At 30.7% G+C, this 22,947-nt stretch overlaps 1 protein-coding gene across 1 annotated transcript; it reads left to right on the top strand.

Annotated features, from left to right (window-relative positions):
• Positions 1–380: 380 nt before the first annotated feature.
• On the top strand, positions 381–10,683 carry LOC119601704 (myogenic-determination protein; the record flags this gene model as incomplete). Its single annotated transcript, XM_037952839.1, has 3 exons — positions 381–1,284; positions 7,003–7,125; positions 10,609–10,683. Coding segments are annotated over exons 1-3 (798 nt in total), but the record flags the coding sequence as incomplete, so codon positions are not given.
• Between the last annotated feature and the right edge of the window lie 12,264 nt (positions 10,684–22,947).

Below are 22,947 nucleotides of genomic sequence, written 5' to 3'. Positions count from 1 at the left end.
TAAAATAAAATGTATTAACTATATAATAAATCACTTTAAAATCCTTCCAATATTTAAATCAAATCTTTTAAAACATATTAAAATTTAACAAAATGTCTTCTGCTTAAATCCTAAACATTAATATCAAATAAAAATCAAAAATGGGCGTGTTGTATAACAAGAAATACTCAAAATTATATATTTTCAACTCAATATATTAGAAAATCAACGAATTATCACACGATTTATAAATAGCACAATATCTCAAGGCAGAAAGCAAATTGAGTGTTGAACATCTTGAAAATGTTTTTGAAAAAGAACTAAAAAAAAAACAAAAAATTGAGATGTGAATATTTTGAAAATTAAAGAAGAAAAAATATTGTCACCAAATGTATAATGAGCGTCGCAGATGACAAGACATACGAGTGAAACGCGGCAAAATAAACGGAAAGTTAAGCGGGAGAAAAAAATTATAAAATATCGCTTGGAAATATTAAAAAAAAATCGAATAGAAAAAGATCAACAAGTGAAGATATACAAAATTGAAAAATTAAAGTTTTAAGTGCAAAATTTCTTAATATTTAAAAAATAAAATTAATAATTATTAATTTAAAAAAAGTCAAAGGAAAATTAATGGAATATTAAAAAAATACATAAAAAATATTAAATTTCAAACAGTGCTTTTGAAACAAAAGTTTTACAATCATGACCAAATATCAAAGAAATTTACAATATTTAAATATTTCAAATGTTAATAGTAATAATAACAACAACAATATCAGTGATAATTGCAGTGACAGTGATGCAACAACACTTATACCACAAGCGGCAATTAAACAAGAATTTAATAATTTATTAGAAAATTCTAACAAATCAATGATTAATCATCATTTAAATATGCAGCAACATAACAATGCGGTTCAACATCAACATCAGCAACAAAATCATTACCATTCACATCATCACCAGCAACAACAGCAACAGTTACAAACATTTTTGAGTCGTTTCAATAGTGTTGCATCAACTAACGATTCTTTGACTTTGTCGAATGCCACAAACTCTTGTAATTTCCGCAATTTTAACGATTCAAATGAATCGCATAATTTAACTCCTTCGCCCATTTTTACGGATTACGATGAGAATAGCTTAAGTTCGGAAGAGCATGTTTTAGCACCTTTAGTCTGTGCTAATGCTCAATCGTCTAGACCCTGCTTAACGTGGGCCTGCAAAGCATGTAAAAAGAAAAGTGTTGCTGTTGATCGGCGAAAAGCGGCCACAATGCGAGAACGTAGACGTTTGAGAAAGGTATACAAGTTCAGAGTTTTGGATATGTTTTCAGTGGACTTGGTTTTATAAATATTAAAAATATATAATAGATATAAAAGATAGAAATGTTTTTTGCAATGGGTGCATCTTATACATATTTCTCTTTTTGGTGGAAATTTAAAAAGTCTAATCTAGATTATCTAAGCATTCTGATAATCTAATAATCATTTGGAATTTTATAAAACTGCGATTTTCCATTTCCATACTATATGTACACCGACGGTAAAGCACTATATCAGCCAAGCTATTTGAAAATAATTCGCTTAGGTTTCAAATAACATAGTTTAACTTTGGTACATGTTAAAGTGGGTGAAGTCCTATCGTGAAACTCAAAATTTCGCTATTTCTGGAGTTGAAACAATGCTTTTAAGCTTATCAGTAAAGCTATTGGTACTTTGAAAGTGAAGCTTAAACATCCCTAAGTTAGTTGAAGGACCCATCGGTAGACAAATTGTTATTTCATGCAATTTTTCAAGAGATCAAAATTATGTTTTATTTCTAATTCCTGGACATATAACAGCAAAAATAACCAGTGGAACTATTTAAATATGGAATCAGGGTCTCAAGTAATGAGTCAGATCCGTTAAGTGCTAATTTGAAATCTTAAGAAAAAGATGTTTAAAGGTGGGCAAAACCAAGTTACTATATTGGTTTCTCAGGGATGAGAAACGATATTAGTGATGACAAACCGACACTAGTGCCATTTGATCTGCGAATATAATCAAATGAAATCAACTATGTATGCTTAGCAAACTAGGTTAGGTTAGGTTGATAGGAGGATGTATACTACATCAAATCCGAAGAAATACACCTATTCCACTAGGGCCTGTTGTGCGCTCCTTTTCATGAAAAAAGTTTACTGAATGAATTATGTTTCAGTGTTCAGAAATTCAGTTTCCTGGACGTAATTCCTCAGAATCTTCCAATCAGTGTTAGTCAGGAATGTTATTTCCGGAATAACATCACTTCCAAGATACTTGAATCTAACTTCGACGAATGCCTGGTAGTGGCAAAGAAAGTGCTCCAGAGTTTTACTGTCCTCTCCACAGTTTCTACATTCGTGTGAATCCGCTCGTCTAATTTTGCATAGATGTGCTCGTAATCCTGTGTGTCCACGCAGAATATGTACCATCATACTAACCTCAGACTTGCTCAATTTGAGGAGATTTTTCGTCTGGCTCTCATCAGGGTCACCCAATAGGATCTTCGTGGTTCTACCCACTGTTTTATTATTCCAAGAGGCCTTATGGGATTCTCTCATCCATATTTTTAGTTCAGCTTTTGTTGCGAAGAATGGTTTTGCGTTTGTCAGGTTAACTGCTTCGAGCTCCCTTCCCTTTAAAGCTATTACATTCGCCTTTTCGTTGCGGACTACTCCCGAGTGGCCTGGTACTAGGGTGATCGACTCGATTTTTCAACCGGTTTTAAAACCGGTTTTTTCTGCTTTACCAGTGTCGGTTTTTTCTTAATGTTGATTTTTCGAATATCGAATAACCCGGTTTTTTCACTTTTTAAAAACCGGTTTCGAATACTTTTATTTGCTTTGTATTCAAAGATTATTTAAATGAAATTTTTAAGTAAATAATAATACAGCCCGTCTAAATTTTAAAAATATTTGAGTCGAGGAACTAGCGTATATTTTTCTAAAGCTTCTTTGGTTAAACTTTTTTGATTTCCCTAATTAATTAAAAAAAATTATTTGTAAAATTGATAACTGTTTGTTAAAATTTTATCAATCTTAAGATTATATTCCAATTACAATAATTAATTTACGGCTGAAATTTTATGGAAGTGTTGGAATGCCTATGCAAATTTCCTAAACAGGGCTTTTAAAATAAGCTAGGATTACATAGTACCTTATGTTTAATAGAAGTGTCCCACTTTTTTCTAATTTTTTTATATTAAAGATATAATGTAAATCAGACGACTAGATCGAAAGTTATAATCTTTTAAACTGTTAAAAATCATTACGGGCCATGTTTTATTAATCAAATTTAAACATAAACATTAAGTTTTTCAAATTAAAATATATTTTTTTATTTATAATGAAAAACCGGTTAACCGGTTTTTTCTGAATTTGAAAAATATCAACCGGTTTTTTTAAATGTCAACTATTCGAACTATTCGAAAACCGGTTTTTGGAAAATGTCGAATAATCGACACCCTACCTGGTACCCATATGATTTAAACCTTACCTCTGGGAGAGTATTCAGTTAAAACTTTGACCCCCAATTTAGAGCCATCCGTGTAACAACGAATTCCTACTGGTATTTGCTCTAATGTTCCGCTTGACCAAGACATTCTATCTGGGATCAGCGTTTTAAAGTTTACGATATATTCTGTGTCTGGTATATATACGATATATTCTGTGTCTGATATATTCTGTGTCTGATATATTATGTGTCTGGTATGCGATCAGGCACGCAAAGGCAAACTAAGTCTATTAATATATTCTTCGGGATGTGAAACGATTTTATTTATAACAATTTTCCTGTCTGAATTTTATGCAATTTTTTAGAGCGTCACTATTGCCTTGATTTGTAAAAAGAGCACAAGTTGAAAATAAATGTTTTACAAAATACTGGAGATTTTATCAAAACCAAAGAAATATGTCTTGTTTAGTTCTGTGCTCGCCATAGAATTATTTTTCGATAAGAAAGTTAATGCAGCGATTTGGCTCATTTTCTGAATCGAATTAGCGATGTCCGTCCGTTGGTCTGTCCGTCCATTTAAACCAAAATAATTTGACAAAATTTGGCACATACATACAAAGTGTCTTTTGAACAAAGAAGGGAACCTATTGAAAATGATTAAAATCAGTTCATTATTTCATCTAGACCCCATACAGCCGTACACCCCGAATAGGGCTTTAAATCTAATAATTTGTTAAATATTTTAGTGTATCAACAAAGCATTTAGATTACAAATAAGCCTAAATACTTCTGTCGATTTTTTTTAATCATCGGGGCTCATTAGGCCCTAGATCCTTTACATACTTCCCCTCAGAAATAGTGTTGAACATCCATAATTGACTTATAAACATTAACATAACTATCAAAGTCAACATAAGTAACTTTTATATAAAAAATAAATTCCTATTCCTAATTTTATGAGGATCGGTCCATATTTGCTCTAATCCACTTTCAGAAAATCAATTGTTCATCAATAAATTGCTAAAATATATCGTAATTAGATAAAATGTGTCATGAATTCATCTATAAAATCACATTTTAAATACATATACTCTGAACTCGAGAAGAGTGTCATATGATCATTCAAGTCAGACTATACTATCCTACTTGTTTTATTTAAAAGATCCCAGAATATGGCTTCGCTCCAATATCCGCGCAGATTCTCATAGCCGTAAGAAAGAAGGCTGAATATAAACCAGACTAGAAAACAACGGAAATGATACGGGATCGTATCGATCTTGGTTCTGTTTTGTCAATTTATGTTGATAGTCGGGCTGTCTAGTTGTAGAATGTAGAAATGTTTTAATTGATATTTTGAGACTGTTTATAATATGGTTGTTTGTTGCCAGCGAAATGAGAAAATTTAATTTGGAAGAAAAGGTTTGAACTTTGATCTAAATGGAATTGATATATCTATCAGTCCGGGAATAGAAAAATTGGTAGTAAAATATCAAAAACCTTATGACCAAGACTAAGATTTAATGTAAAAGCAACTAAGATACTTATTGGACTAGACAGATGTAGTCTATGGACTCTAATGGGAGTTTTAATGGGACAAACCATACCGTACTTCTGCTGCTTATGCAAGGATGTTTGAGGAGCTAGAAACAATTTGACATATAAGTTGCCTTTATCCTAAACTACTACCAGAGTCTCAGAATAGAAAGTCTAGAAACTAGAAAATATTGCTGGGTGGAATCCACGCACACTACTAGGTTTCAGGGGAATTAGCTCTTTTGTAGATTGGATCTCCTATCATATTTCTTTCGGTATATGAATACAAATAAATCAGGTACCATTCCGATTCCCATGGGCCTCAGTGTCGTTCCAGTCCTTTCTCTTTTACTTTTTCCTGTTTTTATATATGTAAGTTTGTAATTGTTATAATACAATGTCACGACCCTTTGAAGTATATATTCTGGACTTCCAACATCGATTTTTGTATGAATTTATATGGAAAATATTTTTTATGAAACATTATAATTGTTTAAGGTCGATTTCCAAATAATATTTTGAAAATAATAAGATCAGTACCGCAAATCTGTATTTTTTTAATTTTAACTACCAATATCGTAAAGTAACGATAAATATCGATTGCATTAACGAATTTTCAATTCTGTAACTTTTTAACGACCTTAGAATATTTTAACGACAAATATCGGAAAACTATGAGAATGTCAAAAGTTTTGTATTGAAATATTTTTAAAATATAAAATTATTAACGTGAACTTTTTATTTGTCGTTACATTGCCGATACTTTTCGTTATGTTTAACGAAAAAAATCGGTGGAATACAATTCAGAATACCACATAACGACAATTATTGTTAACTTACGAATTTTTACTATTTAATGACAAAATTTTCTAGTTAAAAAGTTACTGAATTGCGGTACAGATCTATATATTAATTTCTTTTTTTAATTTATTGCTGTAAAGTTCCACCTTTAGTAAAATAAATAATTTCAGTTTAAGCCTATTACAATTTTCCTTAACCCCCCCCGCTCCTTACCAAATGATCGCCATTAAATTCGAAAATATACTAATAATATACTAAAAATGCTCATCTCCAAATGATCGTTCGCCATTGGCTGATAAAAAGTATAAATTTTATGAAAAATTTTTCTAATTCAATTAACATTAAAATTTTATAGCAAAAAATCTCATAAATGTCAAAGACAATTTAATGAGCGTCAAATTAAGATATGTAATTTTAACAAATTTATATTTAAAACTATTAAAACGAAAGGAAAAAAAATAAAAACCATTAAAATTTTTACGATCTGCAAAAGTCTTGAAAATGTGCGATCAACAAATTGTTGTTTAAATTGTTGCAAGTTAAGGAAGAACGAAAATGAAACGAAATCTTAAATTTTATGATCATAATAATCACAATATCAACCAAAATAAATATTCAAAACAAATCGTCCAGTACTAGTTATAACAAAAATAAAACTGTCGTAAAATTTGGAAAATTTATGTTTTGGTTAAGAGTGAAAGAGAGGAGCAAAAGTAAAATAATATAAAAAGGGGAGAAGAAATTAAATTTTAATGATCAGTTTGAAAAATTTTACATAATTTTATGATTTAAAGAAAAGACAACAACAAATGAAATCAAAAAATCATAAAACTTTATTGAAAACATATCACAGCTAAATAGTATAAGGATTGTAGTGGGGAACAAGGGGAAGAGTCAAATGAGCTACAAAATTTTACAAAAACAAATTTTATTGTTTTCAATTTAACGCATATTTTAATTTGAATTATGATCACAAAATAAAATAAAACCTTTCCAACTTTATATACATACATACATATCTGTTTAGTTTTCTCTGTGTAGGAAATGCTTGATATTAATTTAAAACATAATTAATTGTGTGTGATTTTCTGTTTTTATTTTTCTATAAATTTTCAACAGACTCTCATGCATGTCTGTTTTATTTGTTTTCATTTGTTTTGTATTTAGCTGAGTATTTATGATATTTTATAATTTCTATAATTTATTGCAGGTTAACGAGGCATTTGAAGTACTGAAACGACGTACCTCTTCAAATCCCAATCAACGTTTACCAAAAGTGGAAATACTTCGTAATGCCATCGAATATATTGAGAGTCTGGAGGATTTGTTGCAGGTAAGATGATCAATTTTGTAGAATTTAAAACTTTTATAATGGAAATCTCTTTTCAATGATATAGTAAAATAAAATGTAACATATTACTTGCTGAAGTTTTAGAGGTTTTAAATTTAAACTGTAACAGTTTGAATTTTCATTTCAACAGAGTATGTAGTTTTTTTTTTAATAAAAAGCAAAGATCATACATTTAATGTGATCGCACTTTGAGATTTGAGGGATATTTACATATAATAAATGATAGGAAAAGGATAGCGTTCATTGGAGGTACAGACAAAAATCTACTCCGTAATACAAGAGTCGTTCTGGTACAGCTTATGTCAGGACTCATTTAAAGCATATTTTTCTTTATTTGTACCAAGGGTCTCCAATTCCTAGACCAGTTTAATGTTCTCCGTAACTGAATCAATTACATGCTAAGGAACATATGGATAAGCTGCGAGATGTATGATATAACTATTAGGTAAAAGGTATTTCGCGGTATACCACAGGGTGGTATTTTGTCACCTTTACTTTGGGTTACCACGATTAATAGCCTCCAAAGGACTCTAATTGAAAAAGAACATAGAACTGTCTGCTGTGCAGACGATGCCTTAATACTTTTAAAGGGAAAGGATCCAAATTACTTGTCTAGAAGAGCTGAGGAGACTCTGAATACGGCGTTGAGATGGGCTCAACCGAGAAGCCTCAATGTTAACCCGACGAAGACGGAAATCTGTCTTTTCACAAGAAAGACAAAAATTTCTACGTATACTGAACCTTGCTTCCTAGGCAAGAAGATACCGGTGACAGACAAAGTTAAGTACTTAGGTGTAATCCTCGACCAGAAATTAAAATGGGCAAACCACATAGAGGATAGGATTAACAATGCTGTGCGAGATGTAGGAGAACTATAGGTATGAAATGGGTCCTACTATGACAAATTGGCTTTATAAAAGTGAAATATATTTAAGATATGAGGCGGCGCTTACAGGCGAATGGCTCTTTATTTTAGGCAAACTGGCCAAAAGCGGTAATAGGACGCGTCATCAATATATACTGGACACATTGGAAGGTTATACAAAATCATCGGACGTGCCTGATCGCATACCAGGCACAGAATATGTCGGAAACTTTGAAACGCTTATCCCAGATAGAATGTCTTGGTCAAGCGGAAACTAGAGCAAATACCAGTAAGAATCTGTTGTTACGCGGATGGCTCATTTTGGAGGATAAAGTGGGCCTGGGGTTCTATATTGAACATCCAGAAACATAAATATACCACCGTTTACCTAATCATAACACATGTTTCCCGGCAGAAGTCCGAGCAATAACGGAATGTGTAAATTGGATTAGAATAAATATGGCGCCCACAGCCCTTAATATATTTACCGACAGCCAGAAGGTAATTAGGGCGATATCAGGTGATATAATTATGTATATCTAACAAAAGCTGAATAAAAATAAGGATGGGAGAATCCCAAAAGGTCTCTTGAAATAATAAAACGGTGGGTATAACCACAAAGATCCTATGGGGTGACCCTGATGAGAACAAGACGAGAAATCTCCTCAAAATGAGCAAGTCTTAAGTTAATAGATGGAAACTCTGTAGCACTTTCTTTGGTAGTATCAGGCATTCGTCGAAGTTAGATCCAAGTATCTTTGTAGTGATGTTATTCCGGAAATAACATTCCTGACTAACACTGATTGGAAATTGCTTAGGAACTACATCCAGGAAACTGAGTTTCTGAACATTGAAAAATAATATACTCAGTGAACAAATTATGTTTTACGGTCTTTATTATTCTTCACTCTTTACATTTTTTTAGGCCTTAATTCCATATTCTACCTTAGATTTTCTTTATTCTGATTCATGAGTTGGAAGAAAGGTAGTGGAGGAGTCCTCATTTCAGATACCGAAGTGAATGTGTTTATTTTCATTACTTATTTTGTATATACATAGTTCCTTAAATTATTCCGATTTTATTTTATTCTAGGAATTAATTTATAATTTTTTATTTGAAACAAATTATTTATTAAAAATAAGATTTTATATGTTTAAGGGTTATAAGGTGTAATATGCACCGACCCTTATAAAATGTGTAAAAATTAAGGTTACTGAACTAGGTTAGTGAATATTTATAGGTCAATAATGGTTCTATAATATTCATAGGGCATAATTTTAGAACCTGCCATGATGACGTAATCATGCGATGACTTTTGTATTCACTGAGCAAGTACACAGGTACATGGCTAACGGTGGTCCATGTACAAGAACTTGGGACATCTAATTTTTTGTTAGTTACCTTGAGAAAAATCTTAATGAATATTTCTAAAGTAAGAAGCTTTGAGGCAATAGTAAGGATTCCCTTGGAATCAACACGCCATCTAAGTGTCAATACTGCTTCTGCTTCACCATAGAAGGGGACCACCAGTCAACAATGACATAGACAATGCTTCCACCACTTCTAATATCTAAAAACTTACTCCAACACGTGCCTAAAGCTTAAAGATAGCGAAGCCATATTACTGAAATATGCCACAAATATAAAACTATAGACTAGATTATCGACTGGACTGTAGACTATAGACTAGACTATTGACAAAACTATAGACTCGACAACAGATTCGACTATATACTAGACTACAGACTAGACTATAGACATTTGTAATTACTTCATTTTATAAGTGAAAAAACGTCAAAAATCTCCAACTGCTGGTTAAAATTTGCCAAATTTCCCGCTAATCGCTAAAACGTATTTTTTCCCGCAAATGTCATTTCAAAAACGTCAAATTGCCATCACTAGAGGCAACATAAGCAAGTCTTTTATAACAGTCAACCTGGGAGAGGCAACAGCGAAGAGATTTTCAGTCATGCCTTTTCAGTTCCATACTTATTGTATAAAGTTTTGTCACAGATTGAAGACAATTACGAAGTATCAACCTGACAATTTACCGACCTGGAAGAGGCACTCAGCTAATATGGTCCACCTAAGCGGTTCGGTATATGCCTCAATACGTGGTTGTTCAGCCACATCAGAATATAACGTTCATCAGTGACAACTGTTGAGACTGCAACTGCAGTGTAAGACTTGCAACACATGATAGTTGCATATCCATATGAATATGAGTTAATTGATTAACATTCTCATTCTGAGATTTGGTTCCAACCACAGCCACCTAGTGCAGCAGGAAGGAACTTCACTACTTAATAGCCATGGTCTGACCGCATGATGAAACTTCTCCAGTTTGAGATCCCAGTTATAAATGAGGACTAGAGTCGAATTTTGTTCAATTTTCACCAAACTTTAAACAATGATTTCCAGGCACATACACAACTATTGACTTATGTTTCGGGCCCTTTAGGCAAAAAATACTAAGAACCACATTTTACGCCGATGCTAAAACGGCCCATAATATTGAATAAAATTATAAAAATTATATTCTCTAAAAAAGAGATCACAATTTTCCTTTTGATTAACAAATTATTTTTAAAAATTTCAGGAATCATCGCCAATAAGAAGTATGGATAATTTAACAGATACAATAAGTGGGAAATCATGCCAGCAGGATTATTTGGTAAGTAAAAAAAAACTTTCCTAAGTTGTAATTAGATTTATAAATATTTTTTATTTGTGTTATATTTGACTATAACGAATCTTATATATCCACCATTAATATAACCTTGTCATATATGTATTTATATTAAAATTTATGGGGTTAATTATGCACCGAAATTATCAGAAATAGAGAGATGGTGACTAATTTATAATTGAAAATTTTTTCAACTGTAGACAGAGGGAAAAAATATACACGCCTGGTACCAAATTGACAACAAATTTTTCAATAACATCCGTTGTCAAGTATATACTTGACAACGTACCAGGCGTGTATATTTTTCCCCTCTGTGTATGCGTTCCTTTTTAGAAGTATTTTAGAACAACAACAATGTTCCGAGGAACGGATTCCAGAAGTAATGGCGACATCACTAGTTTCAAGGTTGTTGTTTAAGAATCTGAAGTGGTTCTCTTAGCATTCGTTCTAGAACTAGTTTTTTTTAGAACAATTTCAAAACTTTTTCCTGAGTTACAAATAATTTTATGTTGAATTTTTCATAATATCTTAATTTTTTAAATCAAATTTTAATAATGAAGTGAATTTCTGACAATCATGATTCGATGTTAAATTTGGTAGAGATCTTTTGGTTGATTAAAAAAATACTTGTTTATGTCAAATTCATTTTTAAGCCAGTTATGAACGTTAATGTCATATTCTAAAGGGGACCTTTTATGGGGTTAGGGATTTTTCCTATTTTCAATACAAAACACACTGTATAAATATGAAATATTCATAGAAAAAATCAACCTCCCGTTTAGACTTTATCGTGCCCAAAATTCCAAAAAATATTCATGTCTGATGAATTAATTCAAGATTTAGGTTCATAAGATATTTGGAGCTTTGGAAATATTCAAATCTAAATCCATTATCTACAATGATCGAATATATATGTAGGTACTCTTTATTAGATAACAAAAGAATTTTGGATATTTTAGAAATTTTTAGTGAGCGATATTATGAATCGGTAAACAATCCAAATAGCAATAGATCTATTTGAATAATGTATATAAATATATGTATTTTACTTTGATTTCGATAGTGTCATTTGAAATTTTCATTATCATTAATTTTTATATACTCGATGAAAAAAATATCTTTCTGAAAAGAAAGATTTAAAACACCAAAATCAAAACAATATCATGATTTATAACATTGACACTACAACAAATTTTTCATTGAAAAACTAAAACAGAAAGTGTTTTATTTTTTTTTTTTTTCAATTTTATTTGCCGTCGTTGGAATTTTTCCCCTAAATACTAAATATTCCACTAAATATTCCATTTCCAAATTGATATTAAAGATAAAAGTATAAAAGAAATAACTATAAATAGAGACAATTTTCAACATAAATTAGTTTTAGATTTTAGACAAACGTGCTTAAACACCTGTAACTAACGAATGGATCTAGAGGCATTTTAATTTTAAATACTTCGTTTTTTTAGATTTGTTTATTTTTAAATAAATTTATTTTATAGCTGCATAATTATTGTTGTTGCTGTTAGATTTGATAATTTATTTTTAAACAGCAATTAATAATTTTCATTTGTTGCTACTTTCGCGTGCTGTAATAATTATTTGCTGTCCATTTTAAATTTCAGTTTTATTTTCTGTATTAAAGTATTTTATAACAAGTTTCTGCTTGAAAAATATAAAATTTTCTCAAAGTTTTCTTTCTTTTTCTGTGATATTTTTTTCGAACACACAAAAACACATTCATCAAATTGTTGTGAGTAGAAAATTAGCTTTTCCTCATAGTTTTTTTTTTTTTTTTTTTGTTTTAAATATTCCAAGAAACAAAATGTTTTTGAAAATAATTTAGCTTTCCGGCGTCAAAATAATAGAATATAATAAATTTATGTTTTCTATGGATTTTCGATAGAATGAGAATGATTTTTTTTAAAACACCCTGAAAAATTATGGCAAAATAAATAAGGTAAGATATTTTAGTGGAATGGGAAGCTTTCATGATGCCCTACATTAATTTTCGAATTATTTATGTATTTTGGAATCGATACTATATTCCTATAAATGAAATAAACCACAAAACGGTTTTTTACTTTTTGTAAAGGTCAGGGGATTCCCAAGTAAAATAAAGTGTTGTCAATTAAAAAAGGTTCAAAAAATATGGCGGCACACTAGAAGTATTTCGGATATATGTATAATTTGTATTTCGGAAATATAAAATAAGATGCTGAAATGAGAGTTTCTGAAATGCAATGTTCTCAATTGAAAATTTCTGAATTCATTAACGCTAAGTCCTGTTATGTGCACCTTTACCTGGTGAGAATCGAATCCATGATCTCCGGACCGACAGACCAACTAACCCACTGGAAAATCAGGGTGGTTTTCGGAAATTGTCTTTTTATTTAGACTTGAATCAATTATGGACCGAACTTTTTAGAATTCAAGAGAATGATTCTAGATTAAACGATTTATTAACATTAAAGTGATTTTCTGAATGAGGGGTTATATGGGAGGCAGGATCAGTTATGAACCGATCATTATTGTAACATTTCAATATTTTGGTTCATAAAAAACTTGTTTATGTTAAATTTCAATACTTAAAGTCATTTTCTGAAGAAGAACTTATATGGGTCAAAAGCTCCAACTACTAAGCCAACCACATCAATAGAGAAAATTTGTAGGAAATTCGGTTTAGTACCTATTAGGTATTCACAGGCTGCTATACTACTTTAACTTAGGTCCTGGGGATCCCTTTGTAAATGACTGTAAAAAGATTACCAGAAAGAGGGAAGAGGTTGGAAATATAAAAAGAATGAAAAAGAAAAGTCGAAAAATGAACAGTAATAGAGAATTTTGAGGGAGTTACTGGGTAGGTACTACAATTGAGCATTTGATAGATCAAATCGGCTAGAAACTAGTGTTTGGTAACGTATGGCTTGAAAGGCTTGCACAGAACATGAGTTGCGAATTCTTTCCTCCTCGTCATTACATATAAGGAAGGTTCATGGTTTCTAAATTTGCAGAATCAGACGGATATTAAGACCTAGAATATACAAGGTCTTAATTTTTAGTGATTGAGCAAGTGACCATCTAGAGCATTAGTACACCAGGTTTCAAAAACACTCTACTTAATACCTATCGGGGAAACCCCACAGAATTGATCTATGATCATATTTACTGCACTCGCCAATACCACAGCATTACTGACCCATGGTCAAGTGGACAACTATCAGTGATTTAATATCAGCTTGACTATCAGTAAAGATTCTGATGTCTGATTTCATCTTAGCCAATTCACTGCCCTTTTAATAACTGCTATTTCAGTTTAAAGAACTGTACAATCATCATAAAGGATATTTTGATGGCACATTCTTCAATGAAGATACCACCTCCTCACTTTCTCTTGAATACATCAGTGTAGACATAAATGTAATTGATAGTCAAGGGGATATACATATAAAAACGGAAGTTTATTTTAAAAGATGGTTCCGAAATACTGCGATCAATCTATATCATTATAGAGGCTGAGTAGAAGATCGACAATCTTCACATGTCCCCTGAAATGAAAGTTCCATTTAGCAGTTGAGCTCAATCTGATTGCAGTGCACGATCATGGTTAGATCGGTTTAGAATCAAATAAGGACCCAGAATACATATATACTTTTATGGGTCTACGACCAATATTACACACAGAAAACAGATCGATTGGAAATCGGTTACCATGATAATTATTTAGTTAAATTAATTAAAATTGTATCGCTGTTATTGAAAAACTGTATACTTAACTGATTTTCTATATTCAGTATTAAAAAACAATAATACTAATCGAACTGTGGTTTTAACAATTTCTAAATCAATAATTTGAACTGAATTGTATCGGTTATTAAATTCATTTGTCAATTCAGTAAATGTAGCCGACTTTTATTTAGGATTAAAACGTAAGAACATTAAATATTAGTCGCTACAACCGAAAAACAGTAGAAAGTGAAAAATATTGAGCACTGCAACCAATTATCAATTGAAAAAATTATTTAAAATTTAATTACGGTTAAAGGAACGAAATTCGATATTCACAACCGATTAATTGGTAATTATGGTTGACGTATACAAAAATAAATAAAATAAAACTAATTTATAATATAAAAAAACCTAATTACATTTGAGGATAAATTAATGCAGAAATTTGGATAAAAAAAGGTAATATAAAATATACCAAAATTTTATATCTTATAATATATTTTGTGTCATTTTTCTATAATGTTTTCCTTTGAAATGTTGAGCAGAATCAAGAGCAAAATCCCTGGTACATAAATGCTATGTTTATTACCGTGAAAATCTCAATACTAAAGGGGAGGCGTTATTTTATATATAAACGTTTAGTAAGTTTATACATATTTATATTTTATTGTAAATACTTTACACAAAATAAATATATTTTTAAATACACATAATCCACAAATTTTTTTTCTATAAATAATATTTCAGTTCCTAATACCAATAATTTCAATCCAGATTACCGAATAATAAATAAAAATAGTTGTGTACACCATATATTCAGTAATACTAACCGAATTATACAGTAATTACAATCGAATTTTGGGATAGTTGTTAGAACCGACTGAATTCGATTGGAAACAAATTCGGTTATCACAACGAATCTGTTTTCTCTGTGTATGATTTGTCGTAAACGGTGTGACAAAATCACTTATATTGAAACCCAATATTTCTTGACGGCAGTTATGAAAGAGTTTATTCTCTATAGAGAACGATTGTGATTTATAATTTGAAATCTAGTTTATCTCTTTTAAGTTTCGGAAGCTTTAGTACAAGCTAAGGGAGATGAGCGATCATCGAAATAATCTAAAACAAATTCGATTTATGGAACGTTTACATATTTATAACTTTTTTATTTGACGTGCTTAAAAATAGGTTGAGAGGGTCGACTCAAAGAGCATTGAATCATTTTACGTATATTCCCTTTGAAGCAATGTTGACTTAAAAAAAACAGAATAGGAAAAAATCTGAATCTATAAAGCTTTCTCAGAATATGGAAAGCGGGATTCAACTAGATTACATACTTATCTACGTAAGGAGAATAGGTTTACAATCGACGAGATTGATTACATTTTAACATTGAGAGCTTCTGGTGTGGGAAGAACCACACTAATTTAGCAAATTTTGGGGGTGTAGCAGGGGTTTTGGAGGCATTAGATCCAATATTATCTAAAATCATAAATCAAGTCTTGTCTAAGAAAATGTAAATCTTTATCATTTCGTCCGTACTAGATTTTATTCACGAGAATTTCGAAAGTCCTAAATCTTGGAATAGAGAAGGAATGAGAAAAATTTCCGGGAATTACTTTTCTTTGACTTAACAATTGGGACATCTTAAAGGTAGATATAAAAGTGCATATTCTGTAATATTGAACATGCTTCGATTATTTTGCTTTAGGGTGGGTGTGAATTCTCAAAATCCCAGGAAATTTGTAAATCAATCCCGGGATTTGTAAAAAAGATGCAAAATAAAAAGAATATCTCTATTAAGAACCTTTACGAAGACTAAATAATTTATAAGAAAAAATATTCCTGCCCGAAGCAATACAATTCAACATATAGGGCCTGTTACTTTTATTCTGACTGTGAATCAAACCAATTTTATATTCAAACAGTCACACATCTCGTTTTTAAACATTTTAAGTACGTTTCTTCGATCCAACTAAAAACCTCAAGAATTATGAATCAGATTCGGAATATGCCAGGTGTTAGGTCTTTGTTTTACATATAGTATCTAAACATTTAAATTAATTACTTTATTATTTAATTTTAATTAATTTGTAGGGTATAAAAATGTCACATAAACCCCAATAAACAAAAATTTATGAAGGCACTGCCAAACACTTTGTTGAGATCTTATTTTGTTTTTTTCGTCCATTCTTTAATTATTTTTATTTATTTATTTTTTTCTATTTTCACAAATGATAGATTGAAAAAAAGTTAAGAGCCGTATAGTATTCTATATTAGATGTTGCGTTTGTTTTTGCATTAATGAATTATTTCATGTTTTATACGATTAAGTTGTATATTTATGCGTTTTTAAAATGTTAATTTTTGTCCATGTTTAACGTTTGTTGTTCACACTTTTGAATTACGAAAATATAAAATATTTTTCTTCAGGAGATGTGGTCTGTTGGAGGTTTCGTTTATAAAATACAAAATTAAAATATGTTTTATTATTATATCATATTTTTTGGCTAAATTTTCTTTAATTTTAATGGATTTTATAAATCATATTTTTATGAAACTGGAAAATTTATGAAGTATTGCCAATTAGTTAAACACCCTCACAAATATGTTTAGATTTTTATTGAAAATCGTGCCAAATATTTTGATTATATAGAAAAACAAACTTTTTATAAAATTAGCCGAAACTGTTAGTGTAAAGAAAATTTGGTAAAAAATTGATTTCAAAACTTTTATTTTCTAAATTTAGGTCAAACTGATTAGAATCGAAAAATCAATTCCTAGTTGTGTTTTTTCCTTAAACTGTAGATTTTCTTAAATTTTAGTGTCATGTTTATTTTATGCACAATTTGTCAACTAGACACTAAACAAGCTGATCATGTTTTATTTCTCCATCTCTCCTGATCACTTCATTTAACGTTGTCCAATAAAAACAGACACAACCCTTCTATGCCTGGCCCACCTTAGAAACAACAAAAACAACACCCAACTGAATTACAACAAGAAAATGATATTTCAGTGTCATTGATATAGAACTAGAAAACATGACATGAAATCCTTAGTTGTTGTTCGTTTCCGAATATCTTACTGAGTGCTAAAAGTTCTCGTAACATCAGGCAGACGACATCCGCTGCTATTTGAAATGTTCCGAAAACATAAAAACATAATTTAAATGTATTCAAATTTGTTTTAAATAATTTTCTACACATCAAGAATATTTAATCGTACATATTTTACGATGTAAAGAAACAAAAAAAAGCGAAAAGATATAAATGAATAAAATTTATGGCATTTTATAATTATGCTTGTCCCCCTAGTAGTATTAAAATTTGGAGAACAGAAACTAACAACAAAAGTTTGTGTCTGCAAAATTCTAATAAAAATATATTTTTCTTTTTATTTCTCTAATAGATTTAAGCGATTTTCTACTCATGTAAAAAAGACCACACGTAGGTGAAATACTAAGGGGAATTTTAATAAAATATATCGATGATATAAATATTTATAGATTTAGTTTATTGGCCCCTTTGAGTTCTTTTTAGAATTTTGTAACAATTGCGAAATGTTTTTATAGTTATATTTATCACTAATCGAGCGATAGATAGCAAATTTTGTAATTGTTAAAACACTTATAATATTTGGTTCTAACAGTTTTTTATTCGCAAAATATCTTCGATTAAAGAAAAATCTCCGAAAACGATTTTCTACATAATACTAGAACGCAAGGTATATTGACTTTGCTCGGGCTTTAAAAGTTTTAATATGCATGGTAAAAAGTGTAATACGTCGGTGAAGAGGTTATCCCAAAGATATATTAGATTTATATAAATAACTAGCTATACCCAGTGTGCTTTGCTACCCTAAAAAGAATATGTATAAATAAAAATCCCACTTTACGATTTTAAAGATCCTTACTACAATAGTTTTCCAGATTTATAATATGTTACATATGAGAGATGTCAAGCAAATTATAGCAAGTTCGCCAGTTTCTATCTATCGCCAATTTCTATCAATCTATAAAAAATTTGAATAATATAAGAGTTTCCAAGATGCACGAAATTTTGTATTTAATTCGTATATGTTGTGTTAAGCCACCCATTGAAAGTCCGCCCGTTATGCTCTAAATGTTCACATGAATTTCAAAGTTCTTCATGTAAAATTTGAAGATTCTAGCTCTAATAGTTTCTCAGATATACGAATTTTTCTATTTGATTCATATGGGGGCTTCAAGACCCCCCAGATGAAAGTCCGCTGTTTTTCCTCCAAAATGTTCAGATGAATATTTAAGTTCTTCGTGCAAAATTTGAAGAATTTAGTTCCGTTTAGTTTGTCTTTAATTTATATGGGAGATGCCACGCCCCCTAATGCTAGTCCGCCTACTTTTTGTACTAAATAATTATATTGACACTAAAGTTGCTCCGACAAAATTTGAGGCCTCTAACTGTTATATTATCTAAAATATACGGATTTAATATTTTCTTAATATGGAATTTCAAAATAAAAAGTAGCCTATTACCTATTCTAGACATACAGGAATACGCTGTGAAAATTTTAATAAAATCGGTTCAGCCGTTTAGTAGTCTATAACGTTCAAACATACAAACAAACACACATTCATTTTTATATATATAGATAGAAGATAGAAGATGTAAAGTTTTAACAATTAAGATTGGGGCATTACTTAAATATGTGTACCGCCTACTTTTGAGTGGGCATGGTTATAAAGTTCAACAAACAAGTCAATAAAATATGAACATGTACAGTTGTAATGCAGGTCTGAGTTAAAGAACCACTTACGCATCATCGTCATTATCAGCTAATGTCAATCAGACCGATAACTCTTATTTGGTTTCCGTCAGTTTCAAAGTTATAACTGGGATTTACTTTATTATTGAATTTTATCTTAATTTTGATATATTTAAGCAATTTATTTACGAAAAGCATATTTTCTGAAAGAAGATTTAATGACAAAATTCTCATTAAATTTAGGTGTGATCGATGAAAATCTGTATTTTGCATCGATATTTCTGGGTTCTTATTAGATTCTAAAAATATTTAAACATATCCGTTTGTCTGTTGAAGACACAATAGGGGCTGAAGGACTTTAATTGTTCGCAAATATTATACATTGATTGGTACTGTTTGGAAAATTTCACTTTTCCATCTGACTCTAGACAAATGACCGGAATACAGTTAAAACAACCATAAATAATTTAATTATGTAGCAATTGTCATAAACTGTTACTAAGTTGTGGTTGAGAGATTCTTACACGTTATGCCTCATTGCTCCAATATCCAAAGAGCTTAGCTTATAATTGAATGAATAAGATTGGCAGATATTGCTGTCATCGGCGAAGGTAGTTTATGAAAATAAGCAACATAGTAGAGGAACGAACGGAGCCTTGCGGTACCCCTGAATTTATCTGGAAATCGTTTAAGGAAATCCCATCTATATCAACAAGTATAGTGCGATTTCTGAGAAAGCTCAAAATAGTTAGTTAATTTGAAAGAAGGATTTACATATATACATCAATTCGGAAGATATACACCTAGACCTCTGTCGGGCCTGTTGTGAGCTCCTTAACCTGTGCCTCAGGTGGGAATCGAACCCACCGCCTCCGGTCTAACAGACTAGAACACTAATTACTAACCTACCGGAGGCCATAAGCTTGAAATAAATCGAGCTAAATTATTACCAACACCAATGCTATTATTAAAAAAAAATAAAAGATCCATAAATAACCCAAGCCCTCATTACTATCGTTATACTAGCAGGTGAGTTCACTCGTAGGTATTGTGGCCCATTGTGATACCCTTAGAATTACCATTCCCTAGCATTGAGAGAATGGTTTAGCTCCATAATTTCGTTGACTACTTGGTTCGTTCGGTCTCCGTGAAAACCAGCCGATACTTCTAATAAAACCGACTTGTAAGGCTGGGCAGTCACATAGAAGGTGTTGTACCGATTCCACTTCTTCTTCGTCCAAGCAGATTCTACAGTAGCTATAACTTGGGTAACCCATACGTTCCGACATATATGTCCAATCATACAGTGCCCAGTAATTATACCAGTTAGAAACCTAATCGAGTTCTTACTAAGAGGCAAGAGATTCCTAGTCCTATCCGTTTGTCAGAGTGGACCACAGCAGTCTCGATATTCTACAAGTGGTGATGTTTAACCTCCTGAGTTTCGTTTCACTCAAAGCCCATTCTTCTATAAATTTTGATAGGGTTGTCAGGGGAGTGTGAATATACTTTTGCGCAAGGGTTAAGTCTAGGGACGACCCTTTGGTTGCGCATTCATCAGATATTTCATTTTCCCGGATGCCCTCATGTGCTGGAACCCATATTAACTCAGCGTGATGTTGTGTCAGTTGTGCCAATGATTGAATACGATTGAGAAGACATTTTGATTTAATAACATTGGAGTTAAGAGTCTTGATTGATGCAAGGCTGTCCAAGTATATGTAGTCGAATTTTCGAGATTTAGTTCCCGGATTCTTCTCGCGGTTGTATATATGGCATATATATCTGCCTGAAGGACAGTGCAGATGTCAGGTAGTCGACGAAGAGTAGAAGATTTAGTTTTTAGGAGAAGATTCCCGATCCCGTGCCCCTTTCTGCCTTTGATCCATCAGTATAGATTGAGATCACGTCGTCTCTTACGACAGTGTTCGCGGCACAATCATCCCTTAAAATTCAGTGTAGATGGAATATAGTCTGTTTCCTGCCCCATAATTGGCCTGCCTATCTTTTTTAGGATGGTGCCATAACCAATGCGCTCGTGCTTCAGTCTATTCGACTGTTTAAGTCATAGAACAGATTTAGCAGAAATGTATTTGATATATGTATATCGAGGGGAGTTATGTTTAGCATCGTCTCTAGATTAGGAGGAGCTCAAACAGCCAGTGATTGCAAGACATGATAATCTTTGTACCTTGTCTTTGTATCCAACGCTCTCCACCAAACAAGAGCTCCGTAGGTCAAAATAGGTCTTATGACCGCTGTGTACATCCAGTGCACAATGTATGATTTAAGACTCCATATTTTCCCAAAGACTCCATCTTTTCTAGCATAAATGTGAATACTTTTTTAAAGCATTGAACTGCGATAAATCCGAATCTGGTGATGATATAAGATATTTTAAGGGCGACAGATTGGACTTTCAAATGATATAACAAATTTTATAAACAAAGATGTCTTTACGCTGTTAAAACCTCTCAAATATGACATAAAAAACAGAGATTTTTCAATTATTAGAAAACGGTATCTTGAAAACCTTGACTCTAGATTCGAGTTCTATATCTATGTTTCGACTTTTTTAAAATTCTCTTGGACTGTGTTATTAAGTCTTAATTAATACTTCGAGTCCGCCCTTCCAAATTCACTATAAATTTACAAATCACTTATTTTTTTAATGGCTTTTTATTTATTAGAACATTTTATTACAAAAACTATTTTAAATTTTTAAAAATTTCAAAAACCAATTCAAATTAATTCTCTCCAACATTGCTTTATTTAAAATTTCAAAACAAATTATTTGTGAGTGATAATTTTTTTCAAACTAAATCAACGACAACATTAAAAATAATTACAAATGAAATTAAAAATTTTGTTATAAAAAATGATTTGTAATAATTTTAAAAACCTACTTGTAATCTAGCGAACATTATTTACATTAAAAAAATAAGCAAGAAAATATAGTTTTTTTTTTTAATATTTTTGAAAGCAAATGTATACTTTTTTAAAATGCTCCACTGATTATTACAGTTTGTGGTTAAAGAAATTTATATTTAAATAGATACTAAGTAAGTAAGTAGTACGCAGATATTTTCCCCTTTTAAAAAATTTTAAATTTTCTGAATGAAAATTTAGAGAGATAAACTAATATTTGTTTGCTAAAATTTTATGTGGTTGTTTTTTTTTCAAAATTCATATTTAAGAGATTTTTTATTTTTATGAAATGTACAAATTTGCTAATTTACCATAAAACTTGGGATATTTATTAAAATCTTAAATGTTTGTTGATGATCCTCAGATCAGGAATGAACATTAATTTCTAGATTGTATGCGTGTTTTTCTATTCAATGTTTTTCTCATATTTTTTTTTAAAATATTTTCATGTTGTTTATTAGAGATTTTAGCATAGAAGTTTGTTATTAAAATCTTAAAAAAATTTTGATTAAATTTTGGCATTGTTCCAATAAAAATAAAGGGCACAAAAACTAAACTAAAAACTTTGAAAAAAAAAAAATTAATGATACCAACATAAAAAACCAAGTGATCTGTAAAGATTTGTTTTGGTTTTTGGAGGGGTACAAGAGAAGAAAATGGAGAAGAGTGTTTATTTAATTTTTACTTTAAATTACAACATGACGCATTGTAATGTAAAAAATAACGCCTCAAAAATCTATATTAATAAATATTTTAAAATTTTACATTTAAGTGTAAAATTTAGGCAAAAAAGTAAGTTTTTAAAAGCAATTTGTAATTAAAATAGAAATCTTTCAATATTTTAAA

The sequence above is a fragment of the Lucilia sericata genome, unplaced genomic scaffold (genome assembly GCF_015586225.1).
Source record: "Lucilia sericata isolate MDLA Ls3-8-SP2 unplaced genomic scaffold, ASM1558622v1 Contig000186F_arrow, whole genome shotgun sequence".
NCBI classification, from domain to species: Eukaryota; Metazoa; Arthropoda; class Insecta; order Diptera; family Calliphoridae; genus Lucilia; species Lucilia sericata.
Note: the sequence above shows the minus strand (reverse complement) of the source record. Positions and strands in the feature narration are given on the sequence as shown.